The sequence below is a fragment of the Mobula birostris genome, chromosome 11 (genome assembly GCF_030028105.1).
Source record: "Mobula birostris isolate sMobBir1 chromosome 11, sMobBir1.hap1, whole genome shotgun sequence".
NCBI classification, from domain to species: Eukaryota; Metazoa; Chordata; class Chondrichthyes; order Myliobatiformes; family Myliobatidae; genus Mobula; species Mobula birostris.
The window spans coordinates 26,149,694-26,172,621 of NC_092380.1; the positions used below are offsets into that span (position 1 = coordinate 26,149,694).

At 45.0% G+C, this 22,928-nt stretch overlaps 1 protein-coding gene across 2 annotated transcripts in view; it reads right to left on the reverse strand.

The window, feature by feature from the left end:
- The window catches only part of LOC140204948 (protein phosphatase 1 regulatory subunit 12C-like), an 83,076-nt gene extending 64,703 nt beyond the window's left edge, over positions 1 to 18,373 (reverse strand). For both annotated transcript variants that reach the window (XM_072271942.1, XM_072271941.1), the window contains exons 1-2: positions 18,047 to 18,373; positions 8,258 to 8,388 (exon numbers count right to left, since the gene is read on the reverse strand). In XM_072271942.1, coding sequence (XP_072128043.1) covers positions 8,258 to 8,388; positions 18,047 to 18,340 — 425 coding nt within the window. In that variant the 5' untranslated portion in view covers positions 18,341 to 18,373. The remainder of the gene's footprint in view (positions 1 to 8,257; positions 8,389 to 18,046) is intronic.
- Positions 18,374 to 22,928: the final 4,555 nt, after the last annotated feature.

A 22,928-nucleotide genomic window follows, 5' to 3' on the forward strand; every position in this document is an offset into this window, starting at 1 on the left:
TCCCAGTCTGCGTCGGGTCTCGCCAATATATAAAAGGCCGCATCGGGAGCACCGGACGCAGTATATCACCCCAGTCGACTCACAGGTGAAGTGTTGCCTCACCTGGAAGGACTGTTTGGGGCCCTGAATGGTGGTAAGGGAGGAAGTGTAAGGGCATGTGTAGCACTTGTTCCGCTTACACGGATAAGTGCCAGGAGGGAGATCAGTGGGGAGGGATGGGGGGGGGACGAATGGACAAGGGAATTGTGTAGGGAGCGATCCCTGCAGAATGCAGGGGGGGGGGGGGAGGGAAAGATGTGCTTAGTGGTGGGATCCCGTTGGAGGTGGCGGAAGTTACGGAGAATATGTTGGACCCGGAGGCTGGTGGGGTGGTAGGTGAGGACCAGGGGAACCTTATTCCTAGTGGGGTGGCGGGAGGATGGAATGAGAGCAGATGTACCTGAAATGGGGGAGATGCGTTTAAGAGCAGAGTTGATAGTGGAGGAAGGGAAGCCCCTTTCTTTAAAAAAGGAAGACATCTCCCTCGTCCTAGAATGAAAAGCTTCATCCTGAAAGCAGATGCGGCGGAGACAGAGGAATTGCGAGAAGGGGATGGCGTTTTTGCAAGAGACAGGGTGAGAAGAGGAATAGTCCAGATAGCTGTGAGAGTCAGTAGGCTTATAGTAGACATCAGTGGATAAGCTGTCTCCAGAGACAGAGACAGAAAGATCTAGAAAGGGGAGGGAGGTGTCGGAAATGGACCAGGTAAACTTGAGGGCAGGGTGAAAGTTGGAGGCAAAGTTAATAAAGTCAACGAGTTCTGCATGCGTGCAGGAAGCAGCGCCAATGCAGTCGTCGATGTAGCGAAGGAAAAGTGGGGGACAGATACCAGAATAGGCACGGAACATAGATCGTTCCACAAACCCAACAAAAAGGCAGGCATAGCTAGGACCCATACGGGTGCCCATAGCTACACCTTTAGTTTGGAGGAAGTGGGAGGAGCCAAAGGAGAAATTATTAAGAGTAAGGCCTAATTCCGCTAGACGGAGCGGAGTGGTGGTAGAGGGGAACTGATTAGGTCTGGAATCCAAAAAGAAGCGTAGAGCTTTGAGACCTTCCTGATGGGGGATGGAAGTATATAAGGACTGGACATCCATGGTGAAAATAAAGCGGTGGGGGCCAGGGAACTTAAAATCATCGAAAAGTTTACTGGCGTGAGAAGTGTCACGAACATAGGTCGGAAGGGATTGAACAAGGGGTGATAAAACAGTGTCGAGGTATGCAGAAATGAGTTCGGTGGGGCAGGAGCAAGCTGAGACAATAGGTCGGCCAGGACAGGCAGAATTTTCACCATGGATGTCCAGTCCTTATATACTTCCATCCCCCATCAGGAAGGTCTCAAAGCTCTACGCTTCTTTTTGGATTCCAGACCTGATCAGTTCCCCTCTACCACCACTCTGCATGCAGAACTCGTTGACTTTATTAACTTTGCCTCCAACTTTCACCCTGCCCTCAAGTTTACCTGGTCCATTTCCGACACCTCCCTCCCCTTTCTAGATCTTTCTGTCTCTGTCTCTGGAGACAGCTTATCCACTGATGTCTACTATAAGCCTACTGACTCTCACAGCTATCTGGACTATTCCTCTTCTCACCCTGTCTCTTGCAAAAACGCCATCCCCTTTTTGCAATTCCTCCGTCTCCGCCGCATCTGCTCTCAGGATGAGGCTTTTCATTCTAGGACGAGGGAGATGTCTTCCTTTTTTAAAGAAAGGGGCTTCCCTTCCTCCACTATCAACTCTGCTCTTAAACGCATCTCCCCCATTTCAGGTACATCTGCTCTCATTCCATCCTCCCGCCACCCCACTAGGAATAGGGTTCCCCTGGTCCTCACCTACCACCCCACCAGCCTCCGGGTCCAACATATTATTCTCCGTAACTTCCACCACCTCCAACGGGATCCCACCACTAAGAACATCTTTCCCTCCCCCTCCCCCCCCCCCCCGCATTCTGCAGGGATCGCTCCTTACACAACTCCCTTGTCCATTCGTCCCCCCCATCCCTCCCCACTGATCTCCCTCCTGGCACTTATCCGTGTAAGCGGAACAAGTGCTACACATGCCCTTACACTTCCTCCCTTACTACCATTCAGGGCCCCAAACAGTCCTTCCAGGTGAGGCAAAACTTCACCTGTGAGTCGACTGGGGTGATATACTGCGTCCGGTGCTCCCGATGTGGCCTTATATATATTGGCGAGACCCGATGCAGACTGGGAGACCGCTTTGCTGAACATCTACGCTCTGTCCGCCAGAGAAAGCAGGACCTCCCAGTGGCCACACATTTTAATTCCACATCCCATTCCCATTCTGACATGTCTATCCACGGCCTCCTCTACTGTAAAGATGAAGCCACACTCAGGTTGGAGGAACAACACCTTATATTCCGTCTGGGTAGCCTCCAACCTGATGGCATGAACATCGACTTCTCTAACTTCCGCTAAGGCCCCACCTCCCCCTCGTACCCCATCTGTTACTCATTTTTATGCACACATTCTTTCTCACTCTCCTTTTTCTCCCTCTGTCCCTCTGAATATACCTCTTGCCCATCCTCTGGGTCCCCCCCCAGCCTTGTCTTTCTTCCCGGACCTCCTGTCCCATGATCCTCTCGTATCCCTTTTGCCAATCACCTGTCCAGCTCTTGGCTCTATCCCTCCCCCTCCTGTCTTTTCCTATCATTTAGGATCTCCCCCTCCCCCTCCAACTTTCAAATCCCTTACTCACTCTTCCTTCAGTTAGTCCTGACGAAGGGTCTCGGCCTGAAACGTCGACTGCACCTTTTCCTACAGATGCTACTTGGCCTGCTGCGTTCACCAGCAACTTTGATGTGTGTTGATTGAATTTCCAGCATCTGCAGAATTCCTGTTGTTTCCATTAAATTGCTGGCTGGTTACAACCTATTCAGTATCTTTCCTTCAGTTGTGTCCAGACTGCACTATCCAGACCTCCACTTGTTTTTTTTTTAATGATCATCACTGAATCTGCAAATCAACTGATGGTAAATTCAATTCACCATTAAAACAAGTGTTTGGTAATAGAACAAGATGCAAAAAAAAATATTAATTCCTTTACTGTCTCCTTAATGACATGTTTTACAGCATTACAAGATTATTGTTCAAAAAATTCATAGATGCCTTATATGTTGTTGAGAAGAAATACTGAATACAACAATGTAACATTTAATGTATGTTTAGACAAGATTGAGACTAGAATTTACTGCATGTGAAAACATGCTTGAATCATACAAGGCTCTGCCTCTAAAGCAGTCCTTTAAAAAGAATTAGAAAGTTAAAATACTGAAGAAATTATGCATTTCCAACTCTTAATTCAGAAGCACCTGTTTACAACAGCTTGTGTTGTCTTTCATATTCTTCTCAGTAGATCCAAATACATCTTACTGCCATTGCGAAACGCTGCGATGTAGAAACCAGCAGGAATGACACAACAAGCTGCATTTGCAAGTTAAAGGATGCATATGCTCTGTAGATGGTGACGATAAGTGGCGACTCTTTGTGTGTAGCTCTGATGGGAATCATCAAATACTCCCTTTTAGGATTACTACAACTGAAATTCAGTCACATCCATGGGTGCTTCAGTAAGCAACATCGTTTTAAGATGTTTAAAAAAATCTATTGATCCTTAAAACTGGTGGACCCTGGACAGCAGAACTCAGATCGCAAGTGCAATTTCTCTTTAAGAAAAAGAAAGCGTGGAGAGCAGGCTGATCTGCAGGTATGACTGAAATGCAGGTGTTTAGACCCCACTCCTGCTGGCAAATGTAGTCTTGAGAAAATAAAACTGTAGACTTATGAGCAAGATTCAGTACCTGAGGGACATCAGAGACTGCTGCATACCTTGCCTCATGGAAAAATGGGTCACCCCCACAGTTTTGGATGCAGAACTGCAGCCTGAGGGCTTCACCATTCACCGCAAAGACAGGACTGCTCAGCCTCCTAAAGGTAGAGGAGCTGGAGTATGCTTCATGATTAACTATTCGTGGTGCATAGATATGGCAGTTCTGTCTGAATCCTGCTCACCCAACCTGGAACATTTAGTGGTCAAATGTCGTCCACTTTACCTGGCAAGTTTTCCATAGTCATCCTGGTAGTGGTGTACATTCCACCTCTGACCAATGTCAAGCAGGCACTGGAGGAAATGAGCACTGTAATCAGCAATCAAAAAACAACACACCCTGATGACTTCCTTATCACTGAGGGGGATTTCAACCAGGCCAGCTTGAAGAAGTTTCTGAACAACTACCACCAATATATCACCTGTGGAACCAGAGGAGGCAACACACTTGACCACTGCTATACCACCATCCTACGCCCACACCTTGAAAAGTCTGATTTGGCCTTACTTCTACTTCCAGCATAGAGGCAGAGATTAAAGACTAAATGAATCTCAGGGTTGTTTATGGTGACATATATGTAGTTTGATAATACATTTACTTTGAACTTTTGAATTTTGACCATGGCACCAGTGATGTGGACCAAGAACGCATGGTTAAGAGAGGCAGAGGAGTGCTTACAAGACTGCTTTAAGTCAGCGGACTGGACAATATTCATGAATTTATTTTTGAATCTGAACGAATTTTCCACAGATTTTGCTGACTTCAAGAGTGTGCACCTTCGAGAATATACCGGACATACCCAAACCAAAAGCCGTAGATGAACGAGGAGATTCATAATCTGCTGAGGGCTAGATCTGTGGCATTCAAGACTGGTGATCCAGAACTATACAAGAAATCCAGGTATGACCTACGGAGGGCTATTTTAAGAGTGATAAAATTCTGATTGAAGTTAGAGATGGAATTGGATGTACGTCAGCTCTGTCAGGGTTTGCAGGCCAAGAAGAGCAGGGTGAGGTGCCTCAATGAGTATGGCCTAGTTGCACACACATCAACTGTGAAGAAGTGCTTTGATAGGTTGGCCATGGCCAGAGTCAACTTCTGCCTAAGCAAGAATCTGGACATGCAATTTGCCTATCACTACAACAGAGCTACAGCAGATGCAATCTCACTGGCAATCCTCTTGGCCTTGGATCACATGGTCAACAGCAATACCTACATAAGGCTGTTTATTGCTTATAGCTCAGCGTTCAACAGCATCATACCTTTAATACTAATCGATACCCAAAACCTGGGTGCTTGACTGCCTCATCGGCAGGGCCCAGCCAGCGGGGATGGGAAATATCATCTCCTCCTCACTGGCCATCAACACTGGCACATCTCAAGGATGTGTGCTCAGCCTACTTCACTACTTTTTCTATAGCCATGGCTGTGTGGCTAGGCACAACTCAAACATCATCTATAAATTTGCGATTTCATAAGATGATGAGGAGGCATACAGTGAGAGACAGATCAGCTGGTTAAGTGGTGTTGCTGCAACAACAACCTTACACTCCAAGTCAGTAAGACCAAGGAATTGATTATGGATTTGAGACAGAGGAAGTTGAGGGAACACACGCCAGTCCTCATCAAGGGATCAGCAGAGGAAAGGGTGAGCAGTTTCAAATTCCTGGGTGTCAACATTTATGAAGGCCCAATGTATTGATGCAATTATAAAGTAAGCATGGCAATGGCTATATTTCATTAGGAGTTTGAGGAGACTTGGTACGTCACCAAAGACTCTCGCAAGTTGCTACAGATGTACCTTTGGAGAGCATTCTAACTGGCTGCATCACACTCTGGTATGGATGGGCCACTGTCCAGGATCAGAAAGAGCTGCGTAAACTTGCAAACTCAGTCATGAGTTCCCAGCATCCAGGTCATTTTCAAAAGGTGATGCCTCAAAAAGGCTGTATCCATCATTAAAGACCCCCCCCCCCCCCCACCACCTTCACTCAGGACATGCCCTCTTCTCATTGCTACCATCGAGGAGGCCTGAAGACGCACACTCAACATTTTTAGGAACAGCCTTTTCCCCTCTGCCATCAGATTTATTAATCAGGAATGAACCGATGTACTCCTCACAACATTTTTCTCTTTTTCTCTCTTCTTGAACTACCTACTTCATTTATTTTTTATTATATATTTCTTATTATAATTTATGGTTTTAAAAATTATCTATGCCAATGTACTGCTGCCGCAAAACAACAAATTTGCCCGGATATTAAACCTGATAGTGAATCTGACTGAGGGATGGATATTGGCCAGAAATTAGGACATTTCCAAACTATGTTTCAAAATACAGCGTTCTACATCCACCCGAGAGGGCAGATAATGGCTTGACTTAATGGCAATACAGCACAGAATTTTTCACTTAAATCTTTGGATTACATTTGAATTGATAACTTCTGTAATAAACCTGTTCCCGATTCTGGTCACCTTTAGTTCAGCAGACACACATTATAAGGCATTTCCAGGAACATTACTCAGGAGACAGGCACAGAGTCTAAAGAAGTGAGGCAAAGCAGCATCAACCCAGAGGAGGAGATGGTTGTTGTCCTGAGGCAATAAATCCCCAAGGCCTGACAAGATTACCCTCAGACCCTACGGGAGGCAAGTGCAGGAATTGCAGGGGCCCTAGCAGAGCTATTTAAATCATCCTGAGTGACAGAGGATTGGAGGATAGCCAAAGTTGTTCTGCTGTTCAATAAAGGCTCTAAAATTAAACCAGGAAATTATAGGCTAGTGAGCCCGACATCAGTAGTGGGAAACTTATTGGAAGGTATTCTGAGGGACTGGATATATAAATATTTGAATAGACATGGACTGATTAAGATAGTCAGCATGGCTTCATGCATGGTACGTCATGTCTAACCAATCTTAGAGTTTTTCGAGGAAGTTACCAGGAAAGTTGATGAAGGCATGGCAGTGAATATTGTCCACACGGACTTCAGCAAGGCATTTGACAAGGCCCCATATGGAAGGTGGTTCAATTGCTTGGCATTCAAGGTAGTAAACTGGATTAGGCATTGGCTTTGTGGGAGAAACCAGAGAGTGGTAGTAGATAGCTACTTCTCTGATTAGAGGCCTGTGACTAGTGGAGTGCCGCAGGGATCGGTGCTGGGACTGTTGTTGTTTGTCATCTACATCAACAATCTGGATGATAAAGTGATTAACTAGATCAGCAAATTTGTAGATGACACCAAGACTGAGAGCGGAGTGGACAGCGAAGAAGTCTAGCATGGCTTGCACCTGGATCTGCATCAGCTAAAAAAAAAAGGCAAATGGAATTTAATGCAGAAGTATGAGGTGTTGCACTTTGGTAGCACCAACCAAGGCAGATCTTACACAGTGAACAGTAGGGTACAGGGAAGTATGGTAGAACAAAGGGATCTGAATATATAGGTCCATAATTCATTGAAAGTGGCGTCACAGGATGATAGGTTTGAACTAGATGGGCCAAAGGGCCTGTTTTGCGCAGTACTTTTCCATGATTCTTTGAGGCACTCTAAGGAGTGTAACCAAGAAAAGTGACACCAAGCGACATCAGATGAAGTGACCAAAATGTTCCCTACTTTTCCAATTATTTCCTAATGAACAACAGTGTTGCCATTATTTACTTTGCATGTAAAATCTATTACAGCAACACTCGCAGAAAAAAGAAATTTAAATTAAGTTGATAACTTTCTACGATGCTCTTAATTTGTCAGTGAGAGACCCGAAACCTTCTGCACTTCAAACAAGTATCTCAGTACAAAAAGCTGCTTTGAGCCCGTTGTCAAGATGACAGCATTGAATCCATAACTACACCAAGTACTGTTTTCACAGCTCATACAAATATAGTAACAGTTCACACCAAGCAGGAATATTGAGAAAAAAAACAAGACTGAACTCATGAAACACCCACCCATACATCGCCAAACTGAGAACCCTTCACTGATCGACCAGCAACAGGGAACATGGCAAGACCCCACTCAGGCTCCCCATTGAGGATTACAGCCACCATATCAACCAGGCACCTCAGCAATCTTGCTGAAGGACCACAGAACAACTTTATTCGCCATACACATTTACATGTATTTGGAATTTACTGTGGTGTGTTGGTGAGACGTGCCACAAAAAAAAACATTTAATGAGAATTAATTATATAAAATATAAAGTTAGAGGTTAAAATACAGATATGGAATAAAATATGCATAAAAACCAGCATGCATTTACAGTATAAACTTTTACATATGCAATCTTTTATTTATAGCACAAGGCATTACATACGAATGAAAATTGTCAAGGTCTCTCCAAAGCCTGTCTGATTAGTAGAATTGATGTCAAAACTTACTCAACAATTTCGGAATAACCGCAAGATACAGCCACGTGGAGTGGTGTCCATCCTTCATTGTCTGACTGGTCAACGTTGGCATTCTGTGCCAGCAGGAACTCTACCATTTCCAGGTTTTCATCAATGCAAGCCTGCGAAAGAAAGTACATTGGTTAAAATGTATATACATCTTTATACTTGTGACTGTGTGGCTAAGTACAGTTCCAATGCTATACTTAAGTTTGCTGATGACACCACTTTTATTGGCAGAATCAAATGTGATGACGAATCGACATATAGAAGGGAGATTGAAAACCTGGTTGAGTGGTGCCACAGCAAGAACCTCTCACTCAATGTCAGCAAAACCAAAAAGAGCTGATTATTGAGAACAGGAGGAGGAGAGCGTACGTCCACAAGCCAACTCTCATCAGGGGATCAGAGGTGGAGAGGGTCAGCAACTTTAAATTCCTTGCTGTTAACATTTCAGAGGATCTGTCCTGAATCTAGCACAAAAATGCCATTAAAAAGAAGGCATGGCAGCTCCTCTACTTTCTTTGCAGTTTGCAAAGATACAGAATATCTTCTTAAACTTCTACAGGTGCACAGTGGAGAGTGTACTGACTGGTTGCATCACAGCTTGGTATGGAAATACCAACACGCTTGAAAGGAAAATTCTACAAAAAGTAGTGAACACAGGGGCCTCAGGACCCATACCACCAGGTTCAGGAATAGTTATTACCCTTCAACCATCAAGCTTTTGAACCAGAGAGGATAACTCACTCCAACACTGAACTGATTCCATAACCTGTGGTCTCAGTTTCAAGCACTCTTACAACTCATGCTCTCATTATTTATTATTTTGTGTTTCTTTTTGTATTTGCACAATTTGTTGTCTTTTGCACATTGAGTTTTGTTTATGTACAGATTTTCATTGATTCTATTGTGTTTCTTTGTATCTACTCTGAAAGCCAACAAGAAAATGAACCTCAGGGTTGGATATGGTGACATACATGTAACTTTGCCAATAAATTTACTTTGAACTTTGATGAGACTGAATATGATTGAAAGAATAAAGACTATTTTCTAAGTGGGGAGAAAATGGAAAAATCAGAGGTGCAGGGTCCTTATAGGTTAACTTCAGACTGAGTTGGTGGTGAGGAAGGCAAATGCAATGTTAGCATTCACTTTAAAAGGACTAAAATATAAAAGCAAGGATATAATGCTGAGGCTTTGTAACACATTGGTCAGACCACAGATGCAACATTGTGAGCAGTTTTGGCTCCCTTATCTAAGAAAAGATGAGTTGGCATTGGAGAGGGTCCAGAGGTGGTTCGTGACAATGATCCTGGGGAAGAAAGGGTTAATGTAAGAGGAGCATTTGGTGGCTATGGGCCTGTACTCACTGGTGTTTTGAAGAATGAGTGGTGATCTCATTGAAAATTGAAAAGCATAGATTGAGACAATGTTTCCTATAGTGGGGGGGGGGAATAGAGGGACATCCATTTAGAACAGAGATAAGGAGGAATTTCTTTAGTCAGAGGGTAGTGAATCTGTGGAATTCACTGCCAGAGATGGCCGTGGAGGCCTAGTCATTTGAGTATATTTAAAGCAGAGGTTTGATAGTTTCTTGATTAGTAAGGGTGGCAAGAGGTTACAGAGAGAAGGCAGGATAATGGGGTTGAGCCACGATGGAGTGGCACAGCAGACTCAATGGTCTAATTCTGATCTTTTGTCTTATGGTCTAATGCAACATCCACCCTGCAGCATTCTGATCTACAGCAGACACCAATTCAAACTAAGGTAACTTATGGACCCTTAGAGCATTCTGATAGCCGACCTCCTTCATAAATCCACGCTGCCACGAAGTCCACAACTCCCTTCAATCATTTTGAATAAAGCTTCACATGCTTGATTTTTTTCATAATGTCATACATTGTATTTGGAAACAAAAATTTCCTTTTATTATTACAGATGGTATATTCCAGACTATAATTTATTCCATAAATTACTCCCAATTTATACTAATTTCACTTTATGCTAGTTTTACCATTTTACCCGGCTGCCAAAAAATGCAATGGCTTTTGTCACTTTAAATCCCTCTACAGCCTCCTGCTTACCAAACCTTTCACCATTTTAGAATTCTCCAAAACCTCCATGGTACTTCACTCCTGCCTAATTATCTGCTATCTCTCATTAGTAACAACTTCCAAGCTGTCAGGGCCCCAAGTTATGAACATATTCCCTAAGTTTGTCACTTCTCTCCCTATCTTAATTTCCTTCTAGCGCTCTGCGAAATTTGAAACAAAAGCTTCAGAAAGGGCGAAAGGGCTTGAGTCCTTTTGTATGCAAGATTATAGAGTGGGGGTGCATCTGGGCCACACAGGGAAGCATTTCTCATTACCAGATGGTTTAGGGAACAGGGGATTCAGAACATGTTAGTGTAGCAGTCACTGTAACACTACTTACAGTGCCAGCAACCTGGGTTTAATTCCCGCTGCTGTCAATAAAGAGTTTGTATGTTCTCGCTGTGACCACGTGGGTTTCCTTTGTCTGCTCCAGTTTCCTTCCACATTCTAAAGATATACGGGTTAGTCGGTTAATTGGACACATGGGTGTAGCTGGGCTTTTGGGCTGGAAGGGCCTGTAACCATGCTCTCTCTCTAAAATAAAGTGACACTGCCCCGCTCATCCCCTTGAACCCACCCCTCGTCATCTTCAATGCATACCCTCCGGTATTAGACATTTCAACCCTGGGAAACAGATACTCTCTGTCCACTCCATCTATGCCTCTCATAATCTTGGAAAGCTCTATCAGATCACCCCTCAGCCTCTGGCACTCCAGAGAAAACAACTCAAGTTCATCTAGCCCCTCGAGATAGCACATGCCCTCTAAACCAGACAGCATTCTGCACCCTTCCTACAGTGGGGTGACCAGAACTGTATGCAATACTCCAGATGTGGCCTAACCAAATTGTTATAAAGTTGCAGCCTAACCTCTCGACTTTTCAACTCAATGCCTTGATTAATAAAAACAAGCATTCCCAAAGTCTTCTTAAAACCACTATATTGACCTGAAGACACATGTTCCTTTCCAAAAATGTCCAGATAAGCACTCGGTTGATTCAGATGATATTAAAAATACAATGGTCGGCAGATATGGTAGGTGGAAGAGCCTATTTCTGAAGTGTACTCTGTAGCTCTTTGGCAGGTTGAAGACAGGAGAGGGAGAAGTGAGAAAAGGATTTCTTGACCTTTAAAACTGCGATGATCTTAAGGTTACTACCAGTGTAGGGGGTGCTAAGAGTCATCCAGGGCTTTCAAACTCCATAGGAACTTGAGCTATGAAAATTTTCAGGGCTACAGGGAGAGAACAGAAGGAATAGAATTGATTGGAATGGTCAGCAATGAGCAAGCACTGAACTTCATGAACCACATGTGTACATAGGAAGGTTGTTACTTTACAACTTTGATTCTGAGTAATTTATTTCAGTAACTGATGGGCAGCACATATAATACTGCATTCGACACCAAAAAGCATCCCAAACCAATGTTGTTCCCACATACTCCAGCAACAGGTCACAGAAACACACACTTTTTCGAGCTGGACAGAAACTATATACAAATTCCTGGCTGAGTTCCTCCACTCAATACAACACCTCATCAACTACCTCAAGCTCCACCCAAGTTTTCAATCAGCTGTACACGGAAGGTTGAGGGCTGAACTTTGCAAGAATTGAGAGCTATCATTACAAAAATCAGCCCATTTGACCTATCGAGTCTGCTCTACCATTCGATCGGGGTACTTTTTTTAAACTCTCAACCCTATTCTCCTACCTTCTCCTCAAAACCTCTGCCGACCTCAATAATCAAGAACCTATCAACCTCTGCTTTAAATATACCCAACGATCAACCTCCTCCAACCACCAGAGCTTAAACTGTTGTTTTACACCTCAGCTACTTGTCAAATTGTTCCTTAATTCATCTTTCAACTACTTCACCACTCACTTGCTTAAAAACCTGCTCCTGAATCTCTGTTCGGCCATTTAATACTCAAAGCCCTCTTTGAATCTGCTACCGAAGGAAGTACTTTGCTCTATCTTGCAGATAATAATTCTCAACTCTAACAACCTCGTGTATGACTTGGTGGAGTAGTTGTTAAATTACTGAATTATTTCTCTGATATGGACCAATAAATTAATGATATGAATTAAAATCCCACCATAATAATAAAAAAAACAAAAAACATATCATTAATGACAACCAAAATCCTATTTGTCGCAAGGAGACAAATCTAGATTTCCCAATTGACAATTATCATTAACGGTTTCAAGTGCCAGTCTACATCAGTTTGAACATCCAATTTGCTCTATGCTTGCAGACACAAGCCCTCATGTCTAGGAACACTTCTGCAGTAAAGTTCTTGTCTCTCATTTTCAAAATGTCTGACTGTCATCTTTCCCTGCCCTACATATCTGATATGTGATTTTTATAAATGACCTGGATGAGGAAGTGGAGGAATGGGTTAGTAAATTTGCTGATGACACAATGGTTGGGGGTGCTGTGGATAGTCAGAGGTTACAGCCGGACATTGACAGGATGCAAAACTGGGCTGAGAAGTGGCACATGGAGTTCAACCCAGATAAGTGTGAGGTGGTTCATTTTGGTAGGTCAAATATGATGGCAGAATATAGTATTAATGGTAAGACTCTTAGCAGTGTGGAGGATCAGAGGGATCATGGGGTCCAAGTCCATAGGACATTCAAAGCAGCTGCGCAGGTTGACTCTGTGGTTAAGAAGGCATACGGTGCATTGGCCTTCATCAACTGTGGGATTGAGGTTAAGAGCCGAGAGCTAATATTACAGCTATATAGGACCTTGGTCAGGCCCCACTTGGGGTACTGTGCTCAGTTCTGGTCACCTCACTCCAGGAAAGATGTGGAAACTATAGAAAGGGTGCACAGGAAATTTACAAGGATGTTGCCTGGATTGGGCAGCATGCATTATGAGAATAGGTTAACTGAACTCTGCCTTTTCTCCTTGGAGCAATGGAGGATGAGAGGTGACCTGATAGAAGTATACAAGATGATGAGACGAAGTGATGGTGTGGATAGTCAGAGGCTTTTTCCCAGGGCTGAAATGGCTAACACGAGAGGCTACAGTTTTAAGGTGCTTGTAAGTAGGCACAGAGGAGATGTCAGGGCTAAGGTTTTTTTTAAAACGCAGAGAGTGGTGAGTGTCTGGAATGGGCTGCCGACGATGGTGGTGGAGATGGATACGATAGGTTCTTTTAAGAGACTCCTGGATAGGTACATGGAGCTTAGAAAAATAGAAGGCTATGGGTAACCCTAGGTAATTTCTAAAGTAAGTACACGTTCGGCACAGCATTGTGGGCCGAAGGGCCTGTATTGTGCTGTAGGTTTTCTATGTTTCTGTACCTCCTGAGATCGCTAATTCTGGTCAATCTGTGACTCAAATACAAAAATAAAGGGACAGCACAAAAAAAAGAGTTGATGTAGATGAACTATGATGTTCTGCCTGCAAGGCTTGCTTTTGCTTCTAGTATGTATAACACCCTGGGAAGGTTTCACTCTTTCTGTAGAAGCAGTGTATGGGTTATGGTTAGAGATAATGTGAGCTAGGTCTTTTGTTCGGCGTGAGAGGAAGAGAGAAGATGCTGGAGAGAACCGGTCGTAGGAGATGAGGGGAGATCGTGATTTGATGGAGCCAGGCTGCAAGATCAACTGAGGATCAGTGATTTGAGCTCCAGCTGGTTCACATTAATTACAAGGGTCTTCGTTTTTAATTTCTTTTCTTTACTCATCCTTTAGCTAAGATTCACAAATATAATTCCTTTAATTGTATGTAGTGTGCTGTCTGTTTTTTCTTGGCACTGAGTTGTAACAAGGTTGCAAATTACACAGCATCCACACAAACCGGGGTTTGGGATGGGACAGCCACCTCAATCTCACCGGTCTGGCCAGACCGGAGGGTGCCTTCCCTAGATTTACGCAGCCAAGGAAACCAACGGGATTTCATACATATCCACAGAAAGTGTGCCTTTGAGAGAATTTCGAAGTTTGGGAACCGGGAAGCCAAACAGCATGAGCATTACAGTGGAGCAACTCAGATGGGGAAAGAGCAAGAGATGAGCAGTGGAGATCTCAGAGTATGTAGGACAGGGGAAGACCAGTCAGGTGTTTTGAAAATAAGAAATAAGAACTTTACAGCAGAAGTGTTTCTGGACCTGAGGGCTCGTGTCCGTAAGCATAGAGACTGCTGAGCGAAGGGGTACATTAAATAGGATGTTCAAACTGGACCAGGCTGGGAGCTGAAACCATAAATGATGATTACCAAATGGGAGAGTGATGTTGTCAGTATGTCATGTTAAAGCAAATGTTAAATAGAAAAATGGGAGGGTGTGTGTTCTTAGTACGTCAGGTTAAAGCAATGTTTTACTATGACTTCATCCAGTTCAGAAAGGCTCATCCAGAAACACTCGACCGGACCGAGTGGCTTCGTCCAGGAGCACTCGGCCCCACCGAGCGGCTTCGTCCAGGAGCACTCGGCCCCACCGAGCGGCTTCGTCCAGGAGCACTCGGCCCCACCGAGCGGCTTCGTCCAGGAGCACTCGGCCCCACCGAGCGGCTTCGTCCAGGAGCACTCGGCCCCACCGAGCGGCTTCGTCCAGGAGCACTCGGCCCCACCGAGCGGCTTCGTCCAGGAGCACTCGGCCCCACCGAGCGGCTTCGTCCAGGAGCACTCGGCCCCACCGAGCGGCTTCGTCCAGGAGCACTCGGCCCCACCGAGCGGCTTCGTCCAGGACCACTCGGCCCCACCGAGCGGCTTCGTCCAGGACCACTCGGCCCCACCGAGCGGCTTCGTCCAGGAGCACTCGGCCCCACCGAGCGGCTTCGTCCAGGAGCACTCGACCCCACCGAGCGGCTTCGTCCAGAAACACTCGACTGGACCGAGCGGCTTCGTCCAGAAACACTCCAGCAGACAGAGTGGATGCAAATGATTGTGGAAAACGCAGATGAGTCAGCCTTTGCAAGGAAAAGATATTGCATTCATCCAGCACCTGATCTTATCCTTAGGACCTCAGTGCCTATTACTTATGTGCAACCATTGGCATCAACAGCTCACCTTAACATCTCTAAACCTGCTGTCTCGCAAGGACATAGTCAGACAGAAACTAAAGGAAATGACATGAGAGATAACCAAGATTTAGTGCCGAGGTTCCCAAACTCTTTTACGCCATGGACCAAACCATTAAGCAAGGGGCCTGTGGACCTAGATTGGGAACCCCTGATCTCGTGAGAATTAGTACAGGACAACAAAAACCAAACTATTTAGCTGAACAATCAGAAGATAAATAGAAATATGGACACATTTAACCTGTGTTCATAAATATTTCAACACAGCAAAGTTCTCCACAGGAGTACAATTCAACAAAACATCGCCGTGCGGTTCAGCAGTGGTTGTAGGCAGGTGCTCGAAGACAGTTTAAAGCCAGAGCTCGGCAGCTGAAGTGATGGCCTCCTGACAGTCCAGGTTAGAAGGATGTATACTTGGGGGGGGGGGGGGTGAAGGTCAGTAAAGTTATATATTTAAGAGGGGCAAGGCCAGGATAGACAGGCAAACTGGGGATATCTCTTGTCTGGGAATCAATAACCGTCAACAAGGACATGGCAGATGGGCCGGTAAGATGATGCAAGCCAGGGCAAGGGTCAGGGATAGAGACAGGAATCAGCTGGAGGCAAAGAGGATAATGGTTTCAGCAGCAGGTGTGCCAAAGCAGGGTGAGAAATGAGCACTCCCTTTGAGGTGCCAGAACATGGTCTCAGACACAACGGCAGAGGCATAACCCACCATTCTAGAGATATCAAATTAGATCAATATATTAATTTCAGGGACATAGCTGAAGGACGGCTTCCCTATGAGAACATTTCAAAGTGAAACATGTCAATTAACAACTACTTTACAAATCGCACCTTTTACATCCAATTCTCATTTATTTGAAGTTGGGCCAAGCAGATCACAGCTGCAGAATTACGACTGAAACATTAAAACCGCACAGAGAGCTGAGAACACTAATTGCAATATACTTTTAAATATCTTTGGCTTTTCTTTACAAACTACACATCGAAACAAATGCTACACCCTTCAATGAGTTATCGTAAGCCACTAGGATTGCTTGTGTCTTTGTACAGTGAACCCTGGCCTTCTTCCACATTAACAAAAGCAATGATGCAACCTACTTAAAACATTTAAAAAAGGTTTCTGGGCATAGGAAAATACTGGAAATAAGAAATAGGTCAGGCAGCTCTCGTGGTCATTGGAAAAGAAACAGAATTAGTATCTCAGACTACAAATTAAGGTGGAAATGTGGAATAAAAACACATTCCAGTCCTGGTGAAGGGTCTGGACCCAAAATATCGACTGTTTATTCCTCCCCAAATAAGCAGCTTGACCTGCTGAGTTCCTCCAGCTTTTTGTGTGTGTTGCTCTGGTTTCCAGCATCTGCGGAATCTCTTGTGTAATAGAAACACATTAATTGAGACAAACAGTGGGTTAAACTACACTTGTGAAACAGAAATAATGTTTCAGGTTGAAGTGTTTGTCATTCCACAGATGCTAAGCATTTCAGAATCAGATTTCATATCACTGCCCCACAATTTGTTGTTTTGTGGCAGTACAGTGCAATACATAGTAAACAACTATAATTACAATAAGAAATATTGTCCTTTGAGGTGAGAGTACATGGTGTCAGATACAAGTGCTGACACACAATCCATTACAAACTCCTCCAAAAGGGCTACAACCTCGTCCTTGGGGTTGGAGGTTTACGTGCCTCAATGACCACGAGAGCTACGTTGGCTGGAGTCAAGGCTTTATGCTTTGACTCTCGGTAGGGTCACCCATGCCAAACAGGTCAAAGGGTAGAGGCCGGACTAAGAGTGGTCCACCGGTCCTCCAGGTTCAGGGCTAACAATCCTGGCTGGGCAAACAAAATTGTTATGGAAACAGCAATGAAGAATCCTTCTAGACTTGACTCAATTCCTGAGTCTCCACCCGGAACATACGTGACTGCCAGTAGTGAAAACCGAGAGGGAGCTACACTGACATGATGAAGGAAGCCCTGAACACCGCCAGAGGTGCAGGACCTTCATTGCTGCCCTAAATGCCAGCGGCGTAATGGTCAGAAATAAATATATAAATTGATATATACAACTTAACTAAACAGTGCAGAAACAGAGCAAAATAAAGAGGTATTGTACATGGGCTCATTCTCCATTCAGAAATCTGACGGCAGAGAGAAGTGTTCCTAAAACGTTGCAAGTGTCACACTGAGTTAGTTTTTCATTTTCAATGCAATCTTTTTGCTCCATCAGCACGGGGGGTGGGGAATGATACACATTGTGGAAAGAACGCCAACTTTGGAAGCAACTGATTCCTGTTCACATCAGATGCACCTTTGAAATTCACAACCACCTCCAGCAATGTGCCGTTTCTCCAAACCCAGCTCCTATCACAAGGCAATATTCCAACAGCAAGTCGATAGAAATATTCACTCTGGACACGGGAAGGAGCCCCGATTTTAAACAGGGAGGCACTGGCTTTAGCACCTCAACTGCGTGAGGCATCTAAACAGCAGATATATAGTTCCAGCAACAGACACAGAGAAACTTAAACTACATTTCCCAGAGAACAGCGCGACAGATTGAATGATACACATGCGCACACGGAGGGCGCCGGTATCTCCACGCATGCGCAGCAAGAGGTGCCAACGCTGCGCAAGCGCAATCTCACCTGGTGCAGAGCGCTGATGCCGTCCGCGTTGGCGCAGTTGACGCCAGCCCCGCCCCGCAGCATCTCGGCCGCGTCCCGCGCGTCCCCGCTCGCACAGGCCGCCAGGAACTCAGCCGCCGCCTCAAACCGCACCCGCCGCGGGCTACTCCCCGCACCGGACCGTGCCCGCCACCGCGGCTCGCTCGCCTCCAGGTCGGTACACGAGCCCCTCCAGCGCTGCAACTGCAGCTTCCGCTTCTCACTGGCGGCCACGGCGGCGGCAGCGGCCACCCCTCTGCCCGGCCGCTCCGACATTTTGCACCGCTGCCGCCCTCTTTCCGCGGGTATGCCCTACGCGCTGACATAGTTCCGGTGCGTGGGCCGGTTTGGCATCCTGGGAAATGTAGTCTGCGGTGGTTGGGGCTGATGGGAACTGTAGTTCAGTTTAGTGGGGCACTGGAGGGTGTGAGGGATCTTGGAGTTGTACTCCGCCTGCGGCTGGGCTTTGGGTCTTGAAATATTTGGACAGGTAAATTAAACTCTAGTCATATTGGTGCTCTTGCTACGTCTTTTGAAGGAATAAAGCCTGTGGCAATTTGTTGATGATAGCAGGTTAAGTCAATAAACACTGATACCAGATATGTTAGGATAACATTATTAGGAAAGGGTGAACAGACTGGGTTGAAGGGTATCAAAGACATGCCTTCAAAACTAAGAAAGGTTTTAAAGGAACACACACAAAATGCTGGAGGAACTCAAAAGGCCTGGAAGCATCAATGGTAAACAGTAACTGTCAACATTTCAGGCTAAGACCCTTCATCAGGACTGGGAAAAAAAGAGACGAGAAGGCAGGGTAAGAAGGTGGGGGAAGGTGAGGAAAAAGTACAAGGTGTGGGTGATAGGTGGAACAGGGGAAGGGGAGAAGTAAAGAGCTGGGAAGTCAGTTGGTGAAAGAGATAAAGGGCTGGAGAAGGGGGGATCTGATAGGAGAGGACAGAAGGCCATGGAAAAAAGGGAAGAGGGAGCTGATGGGTAGGTAAGGAGATAATGTGAGAGAGTGAAATGGGACTGGGGAATGGTGAAGGGGTTGGAGCAATTACTAGAAGTTTGAGAAGTCGATGTTGATACCATCATGTTGGAGGCTACCCAGATGGAATGGAGAAGAGGTGTTGCTCCTCCAACTTGAGTGTGGCTTCATCGCCACAGTAGAGGAGGTAATGGACTGATGTGTCGGAATGGGAGTAAGGTTAAAATGTGCTGTTTTAAAGGACTGTATACGGAGAAAATGTTTCCGCTTACTGCGTTCGACACAGAAGGAGGCTTTTGGGTCTGTATCTGTATGCAGAGCATTACTTCTGTTCCCCCTTCCTCATTTCTCTAGAGACTACAACTTCGCATCCCACAAAATTCCGTTTTCCCACTTACCTGTGCTGAGTAGAATTAGAATCAGGTTCTCATCAATGAGATAGATCACGGAATTCGTTGTTTTGCTGCAGCAGTACAGTGTAATACATGTTAAAAATTGATATAAGTTCCATTAAAGAATATAGAAAACAATTAAATTGTGCAAATAGCAAAATACTGAGTTAGTGTTCATGGACCATTCAGATATCTGATGGGAGAGGGGAAGAGTTGTTCTTGAAATGGGTGTGTGTGTCTTCAGGTATGGTAGAAGAGGGTATGTTGTCGGACGTGAGGGGTCACGACAGATGGTGACTCTAGACACACCATCTTTTGAAAATGTCCTTAATGGCAGGGAGGTTAGTGCCCATGATCTACCTGGCTGAGTGGACAGCCCTCTGCAGCTTTTTTTGCTTTATGATCCTGTGTGTTGGAGTTCATACAGCCGTAGTTAGTGTATCAGCTGGTCCTGGGAATGTGGGAGGAAAGTGAAACAGCCAGCTGAAACCATTATTAAGTGGGTGTGTCACCCTTAACTTGACACCCTCCTTATAGGAGTCACCAAGGCATCGAAAGGGAATTCTGGATAATCGTCTTAACCCCAAAGGGAATCATATTGTGGAACTCATGGCCATGGGTTAAAATGAATGACGTAGATCCACTATTCGTTCCTAATTACGAACTTGGGAGCAGTTATTGACCACTTGGCTCTTCAGCGTCAGTCAGATCAAAGCTGATGTGACTGTAGCCTGTAATACAAAATGAACTTTATTGTCTCGTTCATAAACAGGAGGGAGACCCCTAGTTCTAAATTCTTCCACAAGGAGAAAAGCCCCATCCATATCCACCCTCCTTCGAACTGAGCAACACATTTACATCCTTATAGGCATAAGCTCCCTATGGCCTCACAATAAATGGCAACAAAGGTTCTTTGTGTAACTCATGGTTTTCAATCCATGTCAACAACATAATTCTATTTTAATTAATTACAAATTTTACATTTTATTTATACGATACAGTGTGGAGCCACACCACCCCAGCAACCCCCGACAAACCCGACTAGCCCTAACCTAATCACGGGATAACTTACAATGACCAATTAACCCACCTGGTACCTCTTTGGACTGTGGGAAGAAATCAGAGCACCCGGGGAAAACCCCACACATTCCCCAGGGAGGACGTAGAGAGACTCCTTACAGATGGCGCCAGATTTGAACTCTGAACTCCGGAATGCCCCGAGCTGTAACAGCATCGCGCTAACCACTACGCTACCGTGGCGCCCTTTTGAGCATTTTTGTGAAGCTTGTGCATTGGTCTTTACCCACACATCGTTGTAAACCAAAAAGTGCCCATGAATATATTTATCTTATTACTGTCTGTGATTAACCCTAGCATAATCACCAAATAATTTACAATGACCAATTAACCTACCCAGTACGTGACAGTGCCTGCATTTCACCCCTTTCCCCACTGCAAAGTAAAGAAAAGATGTTCTTTACTTGTCACGTTCAGTGAAATGCGCCGTTTGTGTCAACGACCACCACGGTCCAAAGACGTGCTGGGTGCAGCCCGCAAGCATCACCACGCTTCTGGCGCCAACATGGCACGCCCACAACTTACGAACCCTAACCCGTCTGTCTTTGGAATGTGGAAACTCTCACAGTCATGAGGAGAACGTACAAACTCCTTATAGGCAGCCAGCGGGAATCGAACCCCGGTTGTGATTGCTGGTGCTGTAACTGCTGTTCTCCCTTGCCGCCCAGTAGTTTGAGAAATTCCACTTCCATCCAAGACCATATAATCTAAGTGTTGCTTTATTATAAATATGAAAGCAAAGTACATTGGATTCTGGTTAATTAGGGAACCTGCTTATTTGGGACAACTGCTTGTTTATTTGTTTAGTTAGTGGCCTTTCGAGCCATGCCACTTCAGCAACCCCACAACCTTGGTTAATCGTGGGACAAATTACAATGACCAATTAACATGTCTGGACTTTGGAGGAGAAACCGGACAGCTTGGGGACAACCCTGACATTCCACAGGGAGGACGTACCTTACAGAATGGCTCTGGAATCGAACACTGAATTCCAGAATGCGCTGAGCTATAATAACATCGCCCTCCCCCCAGCCATAAAAAAAGATTAAAACATTAAAGAATAAAAAACTAATTGAAAAAATAGTCTGGAGCCCTTCATTTATTTGGGACACTATGCTGCTTAATTGGGACAGGAGACTGTTGTCGAAGGTTCTCACTAGTGTCAGTCGCATGCACTCGTGTGGCTGTTAAACACTACACCGTGCTTAGAACAAACAGTTTTTAAACAGATTTAGTTGCATGCACTTGTGTTTAAAAAGCAGTGATTTATGCCACTGATGGTGAGAAATAAGCAGTAAGACAATTCAGAACTGTTTTGCTCACTGCGGCTTCAAGCATTCAGGCTCAGAGATGCCAGAAATGGTCGGGAGTGAAAAGGAAATGACTTCACAACTTCAACAAGTTTGGAACTATGAAGAATTTCAAAGTATAAACTACATTTATTATTAAAGTATGTATACATAGTACAACCTTGAGATTTGTCTCATGAGAAGCAGCCACAAAACAAGAAACCCGAAAGAACCCATGAGGAAAAATCTAACCAACACCCAGTATCTAGAGAAAAAAAAAACAAATTGTGCAAACAACAGAAGCAAGCAAATGGCACTCAGAATGAAAGTGAGTCCGTAGACATGAAGCCCGGAGCAGGCCATGGCCTTATCCTCAGATGAGCACATGGTGGACTCAACGTTGCTGAGCCTTCAGCCTTGTCTTCAGTTCAGCAAGTAGCAGAGTAAATGTCATGGAGCCCACAGACAGAAAGCCTGGAGCAGACCCACAGCCTAAGCCTCAGTGCAGTGAAGGGCAGAGCAGACGTTGTGAAGCAGCGAGCAGAACCGACTCGAACCTCACCTCCGGTCTCGACACCCAGCCTTTTCAATCCATCCTGCCCAGTGTTTAAATTGTCCAGACACTGAGTTGTTCCTCACACTAGGACACAGGCCCTATCACGTCGATACACTCTGGGCCTGGACTCCTCTGCCACGTTCCAGTCCACGCTTGATCTTTCCAAATCAGTCTGGATGCTTATATTGATCAAACCTTGCTCTCGGTTTAAGTGGAGAGGCTGCAAAACCCCTCCACTTCGACCTTCCTCTGCTTCGCTCGCTCCAACTCCATCTCAAACATGCCTCGCCCTCGCTCTGACCAATTCTCAAATGTGCCTTGACCTTGCTTGCATCCGTACTCCTCGACCCTCAAGTCAGCCTCACCTTTGCTCACCTCTTCATTGTTTACGATGATTGTTTATCATAATTTTTTTTTACAGGAAAAGTGTTATTAATGAAGAATTTAGTTGTATTTCTTGCTTTGAGAACCACTAGTAAGTTGTCACCAGCCTTCAGCAGCACCATCTTAAACCAGAAGGTATTGGCAATAATTTTGAATGTTACAATGAAAATGAAGATTT